The 22,853-nt window shown below is 39.1% G+C and overlaps 1 protein-coding gene across 6 annotated transcripts in view; it reads right to left on the minus strand.

Moving 5' to 3' along the window:
* Positions 1 to 22,853, minus strand: part of LOC135199344 (high affinity cAMP-specific and IBMX-insensitive 3',5'-cyclic phosphodiesterase 8B-like) — a 187,675-nt gene that overhangs the window by 20,649 nt on the left and 144,173 nt on the right. For all 6 annotated transcript variants that reach the window (XM_064227291.1, XM_064227289.1, XM_064227290.1 and 3 more), the window contains 4 exons: positions 14,417 to 14,679; positions 13,964 to 14,151; positions 13,144 to 13,422; positions 10,802 to 10,929 (listed from right to left, as the gene is read on the minus strand). In XM_064227291.1, coding sequence (XP_064083361.1) covers positions 10,802 to 10,929; positions 13,144 to 13,422; positions 13,964 to 14,151; positions 14,417 to 14,679 — 858 coding nt within the window. The remainder of the gene's footprint in view (positions 1 to 10,801; positions 10,930 to 13,143; positions 13,423 to 13,963; positions 14,152 to 14,416; positions 14,680 to 22,853) is intronic.

The following is a 22,853-nucleotide window of genomic DNA, read 5'->3' on the forward strand; positions in this document are numbered from 1 at the left end:
GGATACGTTGACCCAAAAGTCGCAGCACCAATTATCAAATAAATTCAAGATTCAGTTATGGAACAGCAAGAGGCAGAATTGCCAGACCTTGGTTTGGAAGAAGTCCCACTTGAACTAGTGAGGATTTGCCCATTACACTAGATATGGTTACAGGTAACAGTGTTTTAATGAGGCTAGCCTAGTTGTCACCGGGGTCTTTCCTCGAGTGACTCTGATTCTTCCTCTCCCTTTACTCCAAATTCCATTCATGGGTTTCACAGGAGGTTTGCCCCCTCCCAGGTCGCATTCCTTCTCTGTGATTCCTAGATTAAAGAGAAAAACCTTCGGGTAAAAACCTGGCTTAAAAGCCAATCAGACACAAAGCCAAGGCCTGGGGCAGGTTCCAGAGGTTCATACACATATGAAACCTAGGATGAGATCCAAGGCCTCAAGGAGAGAACTCTTCCCATTGCCCCTCAGTCCCATCCCTGCAACGTCTAGAGGTCGGATACCTCATAAGGTACCGTAGGGAGCGCTGGAAGGTTCCCCTTTAGTCGGCAAAGACCTGTTCAACACGAATATTTTAAATCAGCCGGCCAGTAGTCTTGCTAGCTTAGTCAGTTCAGTCGCAGCAAGGTTTGAAAGGGTGTTTTTAAACGTTTACGTGCACAGGACTCCCTGATTGCAGGTCTCAGACAGGAGTCGGCAGTTCCGGCACTCCTAGTAATTTGGTGCAAGGTCAGAGCATGCCTGACGGGTCCACGTTCCCTCCGTTCCGGCCACCCTGGTGTTTTTTGGATTTTGGGAGGGTAGTGAACTTCGCTCCGTTTGTCAGCGGGATGTTGACCTGTAGAAGGTTGTGGTACACATACACTCGAGGATTTCGAGTTATTTCCCGAAAGGTTATGGCCACCATTTATAGCTTATGTTAGGCTTATGGAGGCAGCTTCGATTAGAAAGGACAAGGTCTCCAAGGGGGACTGTTTTATTCCTTTCTAGCAATCAGGCTCATCAAGTATAGATATGGAGCCTAGAAGTGGATCTGCTCAAATACTAAGTAACAACATGACGGGAACTCCTTACCTTTTTCATCAAAAGGTAGCAGGATTTACCCTTCAGGCAGTGACTCGGGAAGAGCCCCAGCTTAGCGAGACAGATTCCACATCATTGCTACCCCCAAGGTAGAGAAGAGTTTTGTGGGAAGTTTGCTGGCTACATTCTCGGCAGGCAAGCTTAAGCCAAACTGTGCAATCAACTTGTTTAGTGAGCGCCTCTGTCAGACGCACTGATCCAAGCCGGATTTGATGCTAGGACACGTCTTGCAAGGTCTCTTAACTCTCTAGTGATGACGGAGACGGCGGTTCTGGAGTATGCTCATGAACCGCTGTATAAGGTCATTGCGGAGTAGTTACTTTTAAGCATGCAATGTGCCTCGTACGGCTTTGCGGTTACTAAGAGAAATGGCAAGAAGCATGTTCTATCCGAGGCTACGATCAGGCACGAACCCAACAGCTTCTGGCTTCCTCAATCTGGGGTGCAGATCTCTTCCAGCTTCGGCAGTAAACGAGGTTCAGAATGAGGCATCACATTTTAATCAAGCATCAGATTGCGTTGGGGCATCCCTTTCAAAAGGATATTAAGAGTCCTCTTCCTCCAGTTTTAGGACTAGGAAAAGTCAAAGAAGGTACCAACCTTTCCAAGTTCCGCAACAGCACCCTGTGCTATAAGCTGTACTAATTCAGCAAGTTCCCCAACCTTCATCTTCTAAGACTCAGCCTCGGCAACAGCCTCAATTTGTCTCCTTTCGCCGTCGGCTAGCAACAGGTTCCCCCTTTCGTCAGAGTGGATTAACCGGAGCCCAAGGGCGAGCTAGAGGTGTATGGTCAGGAAAGGAAACCCGACCCTCATCATCTCAATGAAGTTCCTCAAATAGGAGGCAGGCTGTATCTCTTTTAACATCGTTGGGAGTTCAGCAGCTTGCGGAAAACAACATAGTATCTATCTATCAGCATCCAACCCAAGGGTTGATGGATTTAACCCCCAGGGACCTTCTCCAGAAGGGAGCAGTCTCCAGGAGAAACAAAAGAACTTTAAATTTCAAAGTCGTCTATTCAGTGTCCCAAGAAAGGGACAGACCAAAGGGGGAGGGTGATCTTAGACTTGTCCCGTTTAAACTTGTACATTCCTTGCGACAAGTTCTAAAGGCTGACCATCTCTCAGGTAAGGGCCTTACTTCCCCGTGGGGGCGTCACCACCTCTATAGGTCTTACAGACGCCTATTATCATGTCCCGACGGCTCAGCACTCCCATCCATTTCCTGGGCCTTCAAACTAGTAAAAGAAGCTTATTCCTTCAAGGTGATGCCCATTGGGCTGAATATAGCCCCAAGGGTTTTCACGGAACTGGCGGAGGTAGTGGTGCAGGAGCTAAGGTCTCAGGTTTTATTGGTAGTGGCGTACCTAAACGACTAGCTAATCTGGGGGAGATGGTCAAAGACAAGTTTAGGAAAGCCATGGACGGGGTCATATCTTTCCATGGAATATATACGGGTTACAAGATCAACAGGACCAAGTCCCGATTGGCCCCAGAATCCAAGTTCCAGTGGCTAGGTTTCCATTGGGGCTTGGATTCACACAACCTTTCCATTCCATCAGGGAAGGGGATGCCAAGGTAACAAGCCAATTCTTAAAATGAAAAAGGCTTCGAGAAGGAATCAGAGACGATCCTAGGCTCGCTCCAATTTACGTCAGTCACAGACGTTCTGTTGAAAACCAAGCTCAAGGACATCAATCGAGTTTGACGTTCAAGGCCAATGCCAAGTGTCGTGACAAGTTCGGCCGGGTACCTCTGATTCCAAGGAACGTCTACGTCCATGGGCAATAGCCAAAGAGTTACAGTTGCAGTTCCTCCCCCGTCCCTACTGATGCATACAGTCGCATCACTATCAGTTGGGGAGGTTATTCACAGCACGACAAGGTTCAGGGAACTTGGTCACCTCAGTTCCAAAAGCTTCACATCAACATCCTGGAAGCTATGGCAGTGTTTCTGACCTTAAAGAAGCTCCGTCCTCCGGAGGAGACTCATATCAGATTGGCTCTCGACAGTGCAGTAGTGATACATGGTATAAACAGGAGGGGTGGTCCAAGTCAAGTCATGTGAACCACAGGGTGATAGCAATTTTTTCTCTTAACTGACAAGAACACCTGGCATCTATCGGCTACCCATCTGGCAGGAGTCCACAATGTAGTAGCAGACGCATTGGTCCCGGTCAGTCCCCCTGGAGCCAGAATGGGTCACTGGAACCAGGAAACCCTTCTGAGAGGGTTTGTAGGAGAGTACAGGGTCTGAAAGTAGATATGTTCGCTACAGGGGCAAACCACAAGCTGCCTTGTTACGTAGCCCAAAGTATGGACCCTCTAGCATACGCTACGGACGCCCTGAGTATAGATTGGAACCAGTGGAGGGAGGTTTATTTATTCCCTCCAGTGAACCCTCTCCTGAAGGTGTTGCACAAGTTGAAATCCTTCAAAGGTCGGGTGGCTCTCATAGCTCCTTACTGGCCCAAGAACAATTGGTTTCTCCTTCTCCTAGAACTAGGTCTTCATCCTCACCCTCTCCCGGGCTTGAGGCTGACGCAACAAGTTCAAACGGTGACTGTGTTCGATTCCTCAGGTCTTCACAAAACCCTATCTTTATGGATTTTCATGAAGTTTGCAGGTAGGAGGGTAGGGGACATTGATCCACAGAACATTCTGTTCTTGGAGTCAGACAAAAGAGAATCTACACTTCGCCAGTATGATTCAGCAGTTAAACAATTGCCTACATTTCTCAGGAAATCAATGTCAAAGTAATGACAATGAATGTGACTATAACATTCTTCAGGCCTTTATTCGAACAAGGCTTGGCAGTTGCCACAATAACAACCATTAAGTCAGCTCCGAAAAAGATTTTCTTCTCGGGTTTGGTATAAATCTAACTGAGTCTTATTTCACCTCAATCCCAAGGGCTTGTGCACGCCTGCGGCCCATTCAAAAGCGGTCGTCAGTGTCATGGTTTCTTAACGATGGTCTCAGGTTAGACTCTAAAACAGACAACTTCAAATGTGATTGCCAAACCCTTTTGCGTAAGGCACTGTTTTTATTAAGTCTGGCTTCAGGTGCCAGAACATCGGAGATGTCATCTTTATCTAGTGGCCAAGGGCATATAGAATTCCTTCCCTCGGGTTATGTGTTGCTTTCACCAAATAATTATTTTATGGCTAAGAATGAGAACCCTTTGGTAAGGCGATCCCCTTGGAAGGTTGTTCCGCTTCCGCAACATCCATCTTTATGTACTGTTAAAACCCTAAGGACTATTTATCTAGCACATCTACCTTTTCCGAAGGCCCCCCCCCCTCCTTTTCATGTGGGGCGGTGGTGGTACCATATCCCTAAAGGGCATTACGCAGCAGTTTTTTGTATTTTACCAAGGAAGTCAGCCCAGGGTCCTTTCCCAAAGCGCGTGCTATTCGGGCTATAACAACTTCTGTAAATTTCTTCAAATATATGAACTTTGATGATCTGAAGAAATATACTGGTCGGCAGTCGCACTGGGTTTTCCAAAGCTTACCTTAAGTCCTTGGAGGATCTTAAATATCAGGCAATAGCTGTAGGGAGGTCAGTGTCTCCTTGCAACATCAATATAGTACTGTCCTTGTGTCATATGAATATTTTCCATTATGCCAGTTTTATTAACATCCTACCTATCGCAGCAAATCTCTTTGCTATTTCACTTGGTCTATGGTGTTAGTTTATACAATTTAATATTCTGTTTCATTTCAGGGTGATGTAGCTTGGTGTTTCTCTTGGTACAATTTCACGGGAGCGACACGGCTGAGAGCCCAGAAAAGGGATTTTGACGTAGGAAAAATCTATTTCTGGGCGAGGAAGCCGTGTCGCCCAGTGAAATCCCCCCTGGTTTTTTCCCCTCCCCGCCCTTGCAGTGCACCAAGCTTCATTGCTATCGATAAGTATGACGTCACAGCCGCCTTCAACGGGGTAGCTAGGTGTGACCTATGGGTCGGCTCCCCGTATTTAGGGTCTTTTGATGAGGAAAAGGCTAATTGGAGGGGTTGCTGTGGTAGTGTTTAACACTCGCCCCAGTTTTATACCGACACCTTTTATATAGGTGAGCGAGTCAGAGGCTTCTGACATGTCCAATTTAGCAGTTCTCTGGTATTATAGCAATATTTTACTAGAATAGTGCTAAAGCAGACATATTTCACTGGGCGACACGGCTTCCTCGCCCAGAAATAGATTTTTCCTACGTCAAAATCCCTTTTTTCTGCCAGTTATCGAGAACTGACCGTCTAATATACCAGCACTTGCAGCACTTAATGCTTTATTGACAGTATAATAATTCCACTTAGTATCTGTAATGTGCTTTCCAAATTGTTTTTTGTATTATACCTCTTTTACTTGAAGAAAATGAAACAGATGAGGATGAGGTTAAACAAGTTCTTCAAAACTGTTCAGACCTGATTCCAGTGCTCCCTGACTTCAATTATTTTTGGCTAACTCTCTTTAAAATGTTTGGTGGTTGACGTCATTGGAATCTGAATGAATGTCACCGAAACGAAATCATCTGACATCATCAGAATCTCAAAGGGTTAATGATGCATCATTGATGAGTTGGAAGCCTTCCTTTCAGACATAACAAAATCACACATCTAGAAAAAAGTGACCCCAAGGGTCTACACAACTACTTTCTATGACCAGATGTTTATGTTTTGCGGCGAAACAATAGAAGTATGACTGAGAAATCAAGGAAATACAGTCCTACGTTCCATGTAAACCTGATATACTCTGGGTTTATGCAAAGCACAACACGAGGTCATGATCAATACATGGTAACCATAAATCAAATGAGAGTATGCAGCTATTATTGCCCTCTCTTGAAACCAACAACCATGAATGCCAATGCAATAATGTGAATTCAGAACAGCCTGATAGTCTAATTTCCCTTGTAAATCTCTCAAAAGAATATTCCATCAACTATTCTCATATTTAAGTATGTGTGATTATCTGAAAACTAGTTCACCATTCTGTTCAAATACATTTTGTGTTTGGTAATCGATCAGTAAATTCCCCGTTTCTCCTCACAGGCTTATCCGAGGAGCTCCTCTTTGCGTCCTCTACTAACCCCACGTCCACGTTTCATAATGAGGTCTATAGCTTTCCACCTTCACCCCCAAGGATTTTGGTCCTAGGTGACTAAGCATTTTGTAAACCAGGCAACCCGTCTGCACTCAAATTGTAACAGGTCAAACAGTTTGTTTTCTAACAGTAACACATCAGAGGAGTCTCTCTCCTTTCTGTGTCTATCTCCCTTGCTCTTATTTGTTGATTTCACATGAAATCATATATGTTAGTGTCTGCCATCATGGGGTTCAAATTACAATCATCATAATCGTTTTAGTAAGAAATGAATAGTACTCTATAGCCTTCCTACACAGGCTGCTGAATCTCGATTCTCTTCCAAACATCTACTGAATATCAATATATTTATCCTTACAAACTCAAACTAATCCACCGGCTTCTGGGATATACCATATCAGAGCTAGCACTGATTAACTACTACAAGATGTGGTACCACAAGTACTGTATGCTGTTAACATAGCTAAGGTACAGTACTATACTCACCTGATGGTCCTTTCCAATACTAGCTCTTCCTTCTATTTCAATCAGCTTCAAACCTATGTGTAAACATTCAGCTTTGGTAAGGCACTGATTTGCATTTTGTACAAGTAAAGAGAAGACTTTGCAATAAAACCTTTGTTTCATAAACACAAATCATATCCTGAATCAAGGTACCTTCTGCTTTCCTTGCAACCGAGGCCAAGAGGCACGAATCAACACCAAATACTCAAACTGAGGAAAGGTTTGTGAACACATTAATAGCCACCCGATTAGGGGACACCATTCCTTTTGTGCAAGGGATACGAATGTATTCTCAGAAATTCTTTATTAAGTCTGGTCTTGAAAAGCAGAAGTGACAGAATCTGGTGTGGTAATGCTTCATATCTACAAAATATAAATATTGATTCAAGAATGCCAGGTCTGTAAGCAGGGCTCACATGTGACTTTTCAATGGTTCTATTCCAAGTCCTTGACAGACTGTTAGAATTCAGGGGTGGTGGCGAAGATCTTGAAGAGTATGAATTACATTTCCTCTCATGACTTGCTCGTCCAAAATGGATGGCATCTCTCTGCCCATCACTTTTTCACAGATTCTTTCGTTCACTTTCAGTTGCTTGCAAAGCTTTCTGGATTGTTTGCGGTTGCTGTAGTTTCTCTTTTGCAATCCAATATTACTTGCAAACAAATCATAAGAAGTCCTTGGCTCTTGTGTAGCGATAAGGACCTGTAATTAAGACATTTTGTGCAGGAATTCCATAAGTATTATGCTGTGCCTTGAACTGTAAGAGTACTTATTATGCCACGCTGACAATGTTATTACTATGATAAGAATATATTTCGGAAGTTTTTTTTACGGAAAGGGTTTTGGTGAATGTGGCCTAAGCTCCTGATTTTGTTCTTGAAATTTCATTTTCAGCAAATCACCTTCCCTTTCAATTTTGATTTTGGGCGCATTATTAGCCGGCTAAAGATCATATCCTGATGTCTCACACACTGTCTGCATCCTTTTTCATGGGAACCCAAGAACAAATCTTGTACCTTCCATTTTTACGTCACCTAACTCTAGTTTAAGCAAAGCTTAATGAGTACTGACATGGTCAGTATCTTGCCTTTTTAAAGTTTTCAGTCGACCACTCATTTCCTTTTAATGTTATGAAAGACAATTCTCACTAAAGCCAACTTGACAAAATCTCATTCTCTTTCCTCACAGATGTTATTTCTATCTCTTCTTTCAACATAACAAACTCTGACTAAATTTTATTTTCCCAGAAGAATCAGTCAAGGTAAAATTTGAGGTTTTTTTTTTCCTTCAATACAGTAGTCTCAAGTGGCACTGTGGGGAGCTGGGAAATTATTCAGCACTGAGTCAAAGAGACTAAAATGCTAAACTGCTTCCTTACAAAGCTCAATGAGTGAATTCCATGTTAGGTAAGAGGGGTATCTGAAGATATATGTTGACAGGGACTGGGATACCTTACTGAAGATACTACAGGTGACAAAGGCCTTGCAAAGTTCTCAGAATCACAAGTGCCTTGCCTAAAATGCCAAGAAACTGTATGCATAAACAACTTGAAATATGCCGTACCTAATCAAGGCTGAGCCTTTTCTTTTAGAATAAAAGGTGAAGAAAGTAAGTAGGCTTCAAAAGAACAAATATTTAAGACCATCAGAGAAATCATGGAAAACAGACAATCTACATTAAAATCTTTTTACAACATCCATGCTATGAAGCTTTGTAATAATTTTAAAAATATGGCACAGTGTATCTCAGTTAGACAAAAAGTACGATGCAAAAAATGGCTTTTGCTCCTTAAAAGCCTAAAGGGTCCTTCTTATGAGGACTACCTCGAGAAAATATTTGAATCATTCACCTCGACAACAAAGGAAAAGAAAACGGAGCCTTGAATACAGTATCCTTCACTAAGACAACTCTGAGCTGTACGTACGAGCAAAATCTAACACAGTTTCATGACACTCCATGCATGCTAAGTAAAATGTCCTAAGCCCTCTGCAATAACTCCTTGCTTCAACTCTTTGCTCATGAAAGTCATAGATATCCCCCTGAAGAAGTCTTCATCCTCAACCTCTCCTACAGAATCAGTACGCATGACAATTTCGTTCTCATCCCAATAACAATAAAAACCCAGGAAAGACATTTCCACGGCTTTTAAGATATGTGTTGAAAAGAATAAAGAAACAAAGTAAAGGTTTTGAAAGTTTCCTTTGCGTGGAAGATCATATTAACACCTTATTAAGTTCAGCAGAACAAAAGAAATAAAGCACTGATGGATAAGGGAAAAATAACTTTTAATTCTGAAACACCATAATCTTCTAAATCAAATCTGAAGGAACCTAAGCAACTAAAATAGGAGAAGTGAGACGCTGAACAAACAATTTTCATTAACATGAACCTGAAGGTTGGATAGGAGTACTTACTGTACTCAGATTTCAGCACAATCTGTACTGGAGGCACTGAATGTGACTAATTTATGGGACCCAGAACAAATGATCTTCTCTGGGTCACTTTCGATAAAGAAAGAGCAGTTTAAGAGCGAATGTTAATAATAAGTATGCTGCAGAATAGGGGGGGCGAAAAAATACTGACGGTCGTAAGTCGCTGTTAGAGGAGGAAAAGAGATTAGCTGAGAGTTAACAGTCCTACAGGAGTACATTAGAAACCCAAGGGCAAACAGATGTTTGTTTTTCAACCGGCAAACAAAGGCTCGACTAAAAACGATGACGTCCAAGGAACTTCAGTCCTGAATAAAAATAAAAAAGTGCAGTCTACAATTAAAAAACCGGCTTGGAAAAGGAGAGCGAAGCGAAACTCCGGTCTCCAAGGCGGTAGAAGAAAGACTGTTATTAGGTAGGGTATGATCTTGATTGATGACAAAGCATCCATTATGTATATGCATGAGTTGCCAGATGCCACAGATTCCTTGTTTTACAATCTTTGATTGTTTTTACTAGTTTTCCAGCTAGTGCTAGAAGATTTATCCTATTGTTAAGACCTCAGGTTTGTTAACTGTGAAAAATACGAACTGATTACAACATTTTTCCTTTTTTTTTTTTTTAAAGATCTGCATAGGATACAACCAAAAGTGAAAATCATCAGCAGATGATTCGACTAAAAGAGCCTTATGTCCTATAGATATCAAGAGCAATGACAACTGATTCCCTGATGTCTGGTGCAAATGATGACCAAATATTATCAACATAAGAAAAAAGGTCCCTAGTTAATAGGGCTCAAAAGAAACCATGTGGGTGATCCAAAAGAGTTGGATTCAAAGTACTATTTGGAAAATATGCTAGTTGTGTAAAGTTTCATACATACACTTTACAGATGACATTTGCTTGTGGGCTACAGCAGTCAGCTTTTTCTCATACTTAATAGTACTGCTGTGCATGATGATTCTTTAATAATACGTACTCCATTTTTGGCTCAAAATACAGTATTCAGCATCATCTGGGGAGCGTTTAATTTCGCATAAACCTTCCCTCATTTCTTAACAGCACAGATGATGTCAGGGAATTCAATAAAGCTTGGAAATCTTTCAGTATTACTTTAATTCTATACCACTTACACAGGCAGTTCCCGGTTATCGGCGGGGCTTCCATTCTCGTCGGAGTGCTGATAAGCGAAAACCACCATTAACCAAAACTCTGATTTATGGCACTTGCGGCGCCAAGTTTCGGTTAATGGCACCTCTGCTAGTTATATTATGGCGCCGATAACCGAAACTTGGCCCGTTATGGCGCCATAAATCGCCGATTTTATGGCACTAGACAGGTGCCTTAAAACTGGGTCGCCATTCACCGGGGACTGCCTTCTAAGCCTTTAATCAGTTGAAGTCAGAAACATTTATTGCCTTGGCTATTTCTGCATTTGCTTCTTAAATGATAGCATAAGCTGTTTAAATTCAGATTTCAATGTTCCTCCACTACTATCACTTTTATCTTTTAAGAAGCCCCTTAAAAATGAAAGTTGTGTGGAAGTAGTACTGAAATAGTGAGATCCTACAAAAAATGATTAGCTGGTTCCTGAAAAAAAAAGTTATATACTTGAATCATTATGACTTTTATTTAAATCAATCAACCACTCGCTAACGGTACAGCAACTGGTACGAGAAGAATTCAGTACCTACTTTTATAAATGTTGACGCGGTCATCGGAATGGGTGTACTTGAAGGAAACGGCTGCATGGTGAGATTCGAGAACACTCAGGTCATTGTACAGTATGGCCAATTCATTGTCCGTGTTACACAAGAATGCGCTGAAACATAAAGAAAAAATATGAGGCAAAATTAGTTTACAAACTTGACCTACAGAATTATAAATGAATCAGATGAACAGGATGATAAAATACAAACATTATTAATATTTTTCTTCATAAAGAAAAAATGCTGATAATATACTTTCTAGAAAAATGCAGAAAAATCAGAAATGTCCTGCCCAACCCTTTAGCCCTTATAAATGAAGTGTGAACTAAGATCAATTCATGGCATGCAATCAAGCGAAGATAAACAGCAATCAACAACTCTTTTGAGTCTGCATTGTTTTCATGAATGGGTCATTAAACCACAATGTATTTTCATTATAGTGAACCCCCATAATCCCGCACTCTGGATTCGCAGACTCATGTATTCGCGGATTTCTCTCTGGAACATATATCCCCATTATTCGCGGAAAATGGGCCTACTCGCAGTATTTTTCTATGAGAAATATCCACAAATTCCTGTTTTTTTTTTTTTTTTTTTGGTCAATTTCATCATAAAATGCACTTTTTGTGATAAAACTAACAAAAAACCAGGTATAAGCATTTCAGTGGGTTTTTCTGAGTCTTAACTTACAAAATAGACCATTTTAAGCGTTTCAATAGGCAGTTTCAACTATTTGCGGATTGTAGCTATTTGTGGCGGCTCTGGTACGTATCCCCTGCGAATACGAGAGGAACACTGCAAGTGGAAAAGGACGTCGACCTTCAATTTGCTCCTCATTTGTAACATTGCATGAAGCTGTATTCATACCCAACTGTAATACGTACTAAGTGTCTCCTTAACAAATCTAAAGAGAAGCTTTATTATTTTCTTCGCTGTTAGCAGTATCAAAGCCTGGTGCCTTTCTCCAAACCTCTTATCTACTTGAAATCAACTTTCTTCTTCATAACCCTATAATTTTTACATATAACAATGTAAATTTGATTCTCTTTGCATCACCTTTATGGTTTCCACTCATAATTACTTTGAACCTGTGACTTAAGAACTACTCCTTTGTTTCTGTTCAATTTAATGTTGGTATGTAGTTCTTCTTTGTAATGATTACTACTGAACATAAGGTAAGTAATATTTTAGTAGCAAGTGTTCATTCAAGCTAAAAATAAAATTTCATACGTTTGTTTGTCTCTGTTCTATTTTTGCTTTACTGCATTTTTATTATAAAGCTATAAGTTACTTTACATGTACAGAATCATGAAATCTGATTTCTAAGTATGTATACAGTATGCATTCCAGTTAGTAAGAACATACTAACCCTGTACTGAACTTAGAGTATTCATTGTGAATTACTACCTGTATTCACATACAGAGAACTACACATTTCTGCAAACTTGTTATTTTAAAGGCATACTTACCTTGTTAGCATACACCTCCTCACAAAATGCTCAATATATCTTTTCTGGGCTCGACCTGTGTCGGCCAGTGAAATGTCCATATAGCACTCAATGAGGGTTTCTGGCAGAGGTAGGTAGCGAGCGGAAGGTAGACGTTGTAACAGCACCTCTCTAGAGGGGGATTCTGAGAGAAGAGACTTCTAATTGGCAAAGTATCTGTGGTAGTGGTTTCCACTCGCCCCTGTGCTATACCGACACCCTATGAGGGTGAGCGAGCTGGAAGTAGTAACTCCAGCATTCCATATGGCTTTTTTCTCTGGTATATTTAGCATTTATTTATACCTAGAAATGAGTGCTATAGGGACAGTACACCGGGCGACACAGGTCTTCCCCCAGAAATAGATTTTTCCTTTGTCACAATCCCTTTATTCAGCTTTTCCAGCAGATAAACCCTTCATAATACTACAGTATTTACATTGTTCAAGGGGCATTCAACATCATCTACTTCATGTATGTTTGCTTATAAATAATTAACATACATTTCCACGCCTTTACCATAACAAATATCCGCAACTATGATATCCATTTTTTGCTGAAGATTGCTAAATTTACCATACATGTTTAGATGCAGTCTGCTGTTCCCATCTATTGCTCGCACGAACGCAGCATAATGACATTTGTATATTTACTCAAAGCAGCTTCTGTGAATCTTCTTCTTCTTCTCCTTCTTCTTCTTTATCTTCAGCTTTTCCTATTTCTATATGGTGTCGCTGTTTCTTGTCAGCCTTCTCCATCTTCTTCTGTACATCTTGTTCTCTTAGACCATTTTCCTTCATGTCATTCAATAATGCCAAGGCAAAATAACATCGTGGAACTCACCTATTTTTACCAGGGTGATCAACATCGTGGACTACGGCAGCAATCAAACACGCCGAGACATCTAAGGGATCCAGAAGTTGTTTTATTCTCTCCAGGTCAAGGAAGTACGCCGTTGCTTGCAAGACATCTGCCGCATGAGTAGAATTGTGATATGTAATATCAGCGTGATAATTAGCCTCTATCAGAGTTAACCAGTTCTGCAAAGTCTGCTCGTCACAGCCAAGCGTGTTAGGGACGTCGAATCGACACAGCAAACTCATTCCCAACCAAACAAGCGGTCTGTAAAAAATGTTAAGATATTAAGATAATGTATCATCAAATCATGATAAAAACTAAGTTTGGCATCTTCACAATATATAAAAACAATTGTAGCAGAATTGCTCATTACTAGAAACTTGTCTATTAAAGAAAAAGTCAACATTTAGTTTGTATGTGAATAATCAACTCTTTTACGTTGATCACTTAATTGATTCACAACACACTGTAGCATAAGATGGTTTGGAGTTCTACTACATCTAATAAGTTCTGAAATCTTTGGGAAGAATTAAGTGAAAGAAGTAGAAAAAGAAAAGATAAAAAAGAAAAACTCTTATATATGGTTAATATCTAGGAACCAAAAGAGTACTGGAAGACAAAGGTAGGTCACGCATGATATTATGTACAGCTGGTAATGAGCCTACTGCATAGGCAAGGAAAGCAATGACTTTGCCAAAGTTTTCTGCATAACGGGATCGTTGGTGATTTAGGAAGTAGTAAAGGGTAAGCATCAACTTGATAATTATGCATCCCATTCAGTCAAGTGGTGTTAAAAGAGGAATACCTTTTATCAGTTATTTTTTCTAGTTTTATGACATCGAAATTCCACGACATATCTTCCGCTAGCAATTCTCGTATGGCAGCAGATGCCTGCTGTTGCAACATGGGTGGGGAAGGTCTCGGCAACTGGCTGACTTTGACGTTTGTGTCGTTACTGCTACGGCGACCAGACATCAATGGTTTAGGCGCTTGCTGTGGATTCAAATACATATTTATTTGTTTAGCAAAATAATCTCAAGAGGACAAAATGCTCTATAAGAGATCTAGAACAATAACATTAATGATAATAATAATAATATAGGCAACACCTGATACGTATAGATTTGTTCAAAATCTTTGCAACAGCTGTAACCTATCCCGTGAGACTGGGCAAGAAAACCTTACAGATATCGGCCCTTCCAGAGGATTAGAAAAACATCTAATCAACTGCCCTCCCAGATCATAAAGAAAAACTCACAGCTAAAAGTCCTCCAAGAAGATCAGTAGCCACGGGGTCAGCAGGTACTGGCTTATTATTATCTGACGCCGCTGAAATAAGCTGTGGCGAGTAGAGCTCTGTGGACCTTAATATATCGAGAACTTTCTCCAGGGCCTGGGCCACATAAGCTGGCGAATTCTCTTGAGCAGCAGTTATTATATTGAAAACTCTTGTAATTGGAGCCTCTATGGTTAAGGAATTGAGCTTCACTAGACTCTGTCGTCTAATCATGTTTTGTGTGCCTGGAAAAGGAAGCGGCTGTGAAATGTGCCAGACTAAATTACATAATTTTGCAAGATAAAAGTGGTTTTCAGACAACGAAGACACTTGATTTTATAGTCAGGAACTTACTAAACATATAAATCTTCAAAAGAATGTGATTATTGATAAAACAGTAAAAAAAAATGTTCAGAGCTACAAATGTTAATTTCTGTACTGCATGTCAAATCTAGCCAGTTTTGCTGCTTAGAATTCAGGACATTGCAATCATCAGCCCACATACATTTCAGAGCCATAATGGATCATATAAGTTATGCTTTTATGCAAAAATAAAGCTAAAGATGACTATAAAACAGCCAGATTATACTACTGGAGACTAAGAACAGTTTAACCAGAGAGAATAAAAAAAATCAAAGCATTCATTTCTAAGAATATGATGACCATAACATATACACTCAGTTAAAACACTAAAAAATTTCATAATATTTAGAGAAATCTGTAAAGCAGAAAGGAATTCAGTCTGAAATTCAATCCTGTTACATTCCTCAATTACACAAATCTCCAGTCTTTCTTCAAAATTAAAATCTTAACAAGAGGATATTGGAAAAGACTGCCCTATATTCAAACTCTATGGAACTCTTGGAAAAGATTGAGCATGGTGATGGCTGTCATGAACAAACATCTTGAGCCCATGGAGAATAGGTCATTTTGATTCAGATACCAAACAAAAAAACGAAAGAGCCCTGATGCATCATGAAATCCAAAAACAAGTTTATCGCAGCAACTGGCAACAATGTAGTGATAAAACTGAAATAGTTCAATTGGCCTAAGAACCAAAGGTCATCCATTAATTATAAAATTATCCTACTTAATTAATCAGCTTAGTATACTGTACAGAGCATATTCCAGAATAGTAGTTGCACAGTCAATTCAAGAAGTCATCAAACAAATAAACACCCTTTTAACAGTTTCTAGCAAGGATTTCTACTGCAATGTTTCTTGCTTTAAAAGGCATGACAGAAGTATATATACTTTACTTTCAAGAACAAACCACCTTTACTTGGGCCCAGTGTCACTGAAACCCTTACAGTACTTTGATACCATCATGCAATCTGCAACAAATAATTTACATTACTTTACACAATGACAAATACTATATACGCGAAGTCCTTAGGAATGTAATTTCTACTTCAGAAGCACGTTTATTTCTCAATCCACACTAGACTTGGGAGATCGCTTTTAAGAACGGATATGGTTGTCACTCTCAAGCATGCACACTGCTTGCAACAGCAAAGTAGGGTTGCAATTGACTAGGACAGAGTATGAGAGAAAGACAGCTACTTAATATACATACTAAAAACATAAGATGTCAGACAAATATGTAGCCGTTTTTGTTTTAAAAAAATATGCACTCTACTGATAAATGACCTGTCAGTTCAAAGCATCAAGAAAGTTAGTTTGACCATGTGGTGCCCAATAAGGATGCCAAGTAAAATGACTGTGGTGTGATATCAAAACTCATTAGCTAACTGACCATGAGTGATGGGACTAGTACGTACTCAATTAGCCAAACGGAATCTTATAGATGTCCTAGTCCAGTGACAAAAAGTTGCTAAGTTTTTGGTGACCTGGCATGTGAGGGTCCACGATACCTATCCTTTTATTCTCTTGTTAAATTTTGTCTGCTTTCTTCCCTGCCTCTCTTGCCTAGATTTCATAAATTTACCCACTTCAGTACAAAAGCCCATTCTTACTAAAATGCATCCAGCCTCTGCCATCGTTTAGACGTACAAAGTCTCTGAATAAAAACTACGCCAAAGGTCATCCTTTATACCTACTACAGGAATTCAGTGCTACCTGTAAATGTCTAAATCGCCACTTATTCTGTAATAGTAGTAGCAATAGTAGCCTACTATTCCTCCAGTAACCAGTACTGAATCTGTGTTTTAGTGTAAAGATGACATCAATCCTTTGTGGATCAAACTATTATGTTAGCTTGCGTATAACTTTAAAATGATTTCTACAATGAGATGTGTCTGGCATCTGCTCTTCACATAATGCAGGTAAGAAATATGTTATGGTTCTTGATTTGAATGACAATTACTCCTGAAATCTCCAAGCATAATGAACTTCAGAAATCTTTATGGGGGAAATAACAAGGTTAAAGTAGAGTACATATTTCTGAATTCTGTAACATTACACCAATAAGTAATGTTCAAACAAAGTGACTTTGCAAGTTTAAATCTGAACACCAATATAAAGATAAGACAAAAGCGAGCAGTCATATTTCGAGACAAATTGCAATCTTCCTTTGCTGAATACCAACGACCAGGCGGTTTTTTTAGATGACAACATTTACAAGAAAACATATAGTAGTATTTACCTTTAATGGGTAAAATGCTGTTTTTGTGGGAATAAATCTGAAGACAACATTCAAGTTTAGTTGTATAAATTGTTTTTAATCAATTTTATGGTGATAAAGTCACAAGTTAAATAATAGTATATATATACGAGTATTCAGGGGTTTACCCGGTGTATATAATATTCCAGTTTACTTTAGAACTGAAGTCAAATCCCTAATGGAAACTACACAACAAGTGAGAACTGACCCTTACTCAGTATATTTACGATACATACAATACTGTATATATATATAACCAAAATTGTTTTTAATATAAACAGAAAAGTGCTTTTGAACCACGCACCACCACCACCACCATCACTGACAACATAGTGAGTGAGAATGTTCACTGTTTGTTTTTGTTTATGTACGCAGTATCATCTATGACCTTCCTGTATAAATTTAGAAAACTAAAGAATGAGGGAAAACCCTGGCCACATTAAAAGTCTCATGTTGTAAATGATACTATGTATACTGCGACAAATTCAAAAAGAGACTCTGGTCACTGATCTGAGTCGGTGAGCTAATGACATACTATCATTATCCAGCATCTGCTATTCATCTTTTTACAAGATGAATCAAGAAATGGGAGGTGCCAGCCACAGCTATTCTCTCCCTGAAATTTATTCAAATTTCAAATCAGCATCATTCTTATTTTCAATTACTTTTAATAACGCATCTAGAAACGTGGCATATGTTTTGAAGAACACAGCTAATTTTCCTACCAACTTGATAAAGGTCAATTATGGGACGGTTGGGCAGCTTAACCCCCGAAAAATTTGAGGATTATGCTCTTCAGATACCATTCTTAAAACACCATCACTTGAGCCACCTTTGAAACACTTGAGACCACTTTGATAAAATGTTCTTTAGGAAATACGACTCAATTTTTGCATTAGAAAGAAAATCCCAACGTTTGAAAAGATTTCACTGTAGTTACGAAAATATGGGATTTGAATCAAGTAAGGAATCATTCATAAAGTTAAAAAAAAACATTACAACATAGCATTGGAAGCATAAAAAAGTAAAAATGTTTCTATAGATGATGAAAATTGAGTTTTACAAACAAAGGGCACATCTGTTTGATATAATATAGGTCTAATAGTTCTTGCATTTTTCTGAGTGCTTTTACATAATTTAAATTCCATGTGAAATTACATAGTTACTTAAATGTTCACTGTTAGCAAACTGCACTTCTGTACTATATCACTATATGTAAGGCAGTCCCCTGCTTACGACGTTCCGAGGTTGCAACACTTTTCAATTATATTCCTCAGAAATTATTTCTAGGGTTACGCCGCCGATCTGTTGGATAAAATATGACTCCAAAATTGCAAAATAATCAATATATGAAGTTTTTTTAATGAAAAATGCAATAAAAATCCAGTTTATATAGTTTTTAATCCCAAAGCATTAAAAGTAAGGTTTTCTTAGGATTTTTGACGATTTTCCGGCTTACAACAATTTTCAGCTTACAACGCATCTCAAGAACGGAACCCCCGTCGTAAGCCGGGGACTGCCTAGTTACACAGCACGCAATGCGTATAAACAATATGACAACACGAAGCCAGAAGGTTAAACCCAGATTTATGTGGCGATTTTAAGAATGGATCTGAATGTTCCCACAGGAAATGGGCCTCTGTTTATAAGGGTAGGACTTAAAGGTTGAGAGAGAAATGACACAGGAAATGGGCCTCTGTTTATAAGGGTAGGACTTAAAGGTTGAGAGAGAAATGACACAGGAAATGGGCCTCTGTTTATAAGGGTAGGACTTAAAGGTTGAGAGAGAAATGACACAGGAAATGGGCCTCTGTTTTAGGGTAGGCTTAAATTGAGAGAGAAATGCACAGGAAATTAAATCTGTTTTAAGAGGCTTAAAGGTTAGAAAGAAATGACACAGGAAATGGGCCTCTGTTCATAAGGGTAGGACTTAAAGGTTGAGAGAGAAATGACACAGGAAATGGGCCTCTGTTTATAAGGGTAGGACTTAAAGGTTTAGGAAGAAGTGACACAGGAAATGGGCCTCTGTTTATAAGGGTAGGACTTAAAGGTTTAGGAAGAAGTGACACAGGAAATGGGCCTCTGTTTATGAGGGTAGGACTTAAAGGTTTAGAAAGAAGTGACACCATGTAGTATTGACCTCAGAAAACAGCCAGTCTCTCTTCTTAAATCTGTCCACGGGGCAGTCTACCTACAAAAGAAATCTCTACAGAGTTGATGTTTTACAACCAGTGTTGTTTTTATGAAATGAAGCCTTAATTTAGAAGACGAAAGTATCAGCAATGCTAAATTCTGAACTACAGTGGAATAAGCAAGAAGCAAAACAAGTCTAAAATATGTGCGATGCTAAAATTCAGTCAATTTTAGGTAACTCAAAAGTAAGTAAGAGGTAAACAACAGACTTTAGCTACCAAGGATTACTTAGCAGAATATTATGGAGTACCATTTGACAAACCGCTGATGTGGAGGAGGTAATTGTATCAAAATGTGCAACAATGATTACAAAGGAAAGCATCACTGCACCACCAAGTGACAGACAGCGAACGCAAACTGTATTCACGACAATGCTTCGTCTTTCACAAGCGCAGAGTTGAACTGAGCTCAAAGCAACGGGCATACTAAAACCTGTTAGAAATACTATATAGTTCACTCAATGATGGACCTTACATACTCTATGACAATTTTTCAGAGATAAATTTACACTAACCTGTAGAAGAAGTATTAGCTCAATTTTCCATCACAAAGGTTGAAGAACCAATTTGTCAAACAAGTATAGTGTGTATTGTAATAACTTTCCCCTGATACCGAGGAGGTCGAACACTATCACAATCAATAAAAAGTATATAAAAAGGTTAAACTATTCAAGTTCCCTCTTGATTTAAAATTGAAACACATTAAAGTATCTGTATCTGTGGCACTAAAACTTTCAGCATTTTCATTCATGAAATAATGCAAAGGAGATATGTACTACATCTTTGCTCTCACGTCTACGTTAAGGATTAACCTCCAAGAAATCTGTGACAATTTTTGCAATAATGAACAATCCAAACTAATGATATATCTCAATAACTTGTAGTAAAAATGGTAGAAGCTTTTTGAAAGGGATGAAAGTAGTTTACATTAACTGATTGGATGAAATACAACATTACAAGAGAAGAGTGGTAGGGAAAATCAGTACTTAAAACAACATCTTAACATATTCCATGTTTTAGAAATACAACCCTGTTAATTTTAATAATGCCGTCGTTGTCAGTTATCGATAACTGATGTCTGCCTTGTAAATTAACATTGTACATACTACAGAGGTAATTATGTGGCTCTTGTCTTGCCTGTAGAGTGAAAGTATGTTTCTATTGGAGGCCTCTGAAGAAGGCACTCTTAAGTAAGCGTTAGATGATTTAAGGTACCATCTTAGTTTTACTACTGCCAAATACTTAGAGACAAAAACTGATTGGTTGTCACTGTCACATGCTTGGAGTTCACCATGAAATTTTATACCTACAACTGATTTAATCCTATTGATTTCACAAAGACATGGTATCCTCCACACTCAAAGTGCCATATGACAAGACTGTTCACCACCATTAGTCTTATCATGAATGAATTAAGAACCTGAGAGTGAGAATCCTTGTACTTCCAGCAAAATCCATAATAAATATTGGCATAATTATACAGGCACAATAACTATAAAGTTGTCAAGAGAAAAAGCTCTTCCTAACAGATTGAGAAAGTGAAATATATCTTCATTATGTTCATCTAGAATATAATGATGTTGACATTCCGCTAAGAAAAAAACATTCCAACAGCCGCCTTCTTAGCTAAATCCCAAGTGTGGGTCACAGACTAGAACCAGATGAGTGTGTGTGTTTGTTTGTATGGTGTTTTTACGTTGTATGGAACCAGTGGTTATTCAGCAACGGGACCAATGGCTTTACGTGACTTATGAACCACGTCGAGAGTGAACTTCTATCACCAGAAATACACATCTCTCACCCCTCAACGGAATGTCCGAGAATTGAACTCATGGCCACCGAGGTAAGCAGATGAGTGAAACTATAGATACACTGTAGATACATACAGGGATTTGCTCTACAGTTGACACGCCACTGATGCATGTGTGAGCCATTACCTCCTGTAACTGATGCGCGTAACATTACGACAATCATACCTGCAGATGTAGGCAACTGGAGATGATTTCTAAGCAATGTAGAAGTGAATGCTTGAGTCAAATAAGCAAATCTATCACCCAGCCGCAGCAAAATCTTGTATCAAATGACTGGAACATTTATTTATCTAATAAATATCTGCGAAAGCTTGCGACTGCATAATTTCACATCAAAGGGAAGGGAGGAATCATTGCAAGAGTTGCAACACCAACATTATGCCCAATCTTATTTTCAAGGTTAAGACTCGTGACAATCAATGTAAACTATCCTGAGTGACATTAAACATGAATTAAGGGGCACTAACATAAATAAAACCTCTCTATCAACTGTCATTCAAAAATGTGAAGGAATTAAATTACAGAGCTATTTGGATATCATTACTAGCCATGTCATAGGCACCGGTAACGTATAACTGAAGAAGTCTGCTATCATATCTATTGCCAAGGCATTCTTTGATATATTTCTTCAGTTATAGTCCTTGGGAGCTCTTACACTGCTTCACTACAAAGTCTTCCTCTAGACTGTCTTATCCATTTTGCTGCGACGACTCAAGTCTTCCAATAACCCTGTGTCACGGCACAGTAGGTACAGGGGTTCCACTCGAGATAGAGAAGACCTCTGACTTCTGAAGAATGTGGCGTCAAGTGTCCCTGAGGTAGCTTCAGTTATCAGCATGCCTGACTTGCACCGTCACCAGATAACTCCACTCATTGGCAACCAATGCACCTGAGGAAATGCCTGGGAATATCCCGTCTCTGGCCAGAGTTAACTAGGAGTATGTACTGAAAGGGTAAAGGAAGTGCACAGAACAAAATGAAGAATTCTGCCACTACCCAGGCCACTGAAACAAACCGAAATAGATTGCACAACTATGACAAAAAAAAGTGCCACTTGGGAGTGAGATTACATTTACATTACCTTACAGTTTCTGAGTTTCAATATAGCTTTCATGAATGGTTCACATCACAACTGTTTCTTACATCAATGGGAATCATACCTCAACAAACGTACAAAAATTCTTTATTACGGCTCCTGGCTTCGGAGGTTAAGGCATCAATAAAAGTAAGATGGTTTGACCTCTGTATGAACACCTAACCTCCAATAGTGAGTTGACAACACTTTTAGTCTTCATCATCAAAGGTCATTCAAAGCAGCCACTGTTACCAGTTTGTCTTTTGTCAACTGGGGTAGGCATTGTTATCAGTAAGTGCTCAGATAAACTATACAAGTGGTTATTCCATCCATGCAAATATGGAATTTATCAGTAAGAAACGAATCTAGACCTAATACTTCTTCCACACAGATCAAGCAACAAGCCTGTGGTTATTTTCATAATATGCACCAAAACTTTTTTTTTTTTTTTTCAGTTCAAACTCTGCAGTGCGAATCATAACATTTGTGCACAAAAAGGTATTACACATCAAATCAAACATTTCAAGAAGCAAGTGATCATTTGCCAAACATTTTTCAGTGATTGTTTAATGGACTATCAATGAATGAAATGATTATCTGCTACGTCTACTTAATATTGTCAAGTGATTTGAAGAAAAAGTTGGAATTAAAAATAATAATAATAATAATAATAATAATAATAATAATAATAATGACTTCTACTGTATTCAGGCTGATG

Source organism: Macrobrachium nipponense, chromosome 25, assembly GCF_015104395.2.
Source record: "Macrobrachium nipponense isolate FS-2020 chromosome 25, ASM1510439v2, whole genome shotgun sequence".
Classification (NCBI taxonomy): domain Eukaryota; kingdom Metazoa; phylum Arthropoda; class Malacostraca; order Decapoda; family Palaemonidae; genus Macrobrachium; species Macrobrachium nipponense.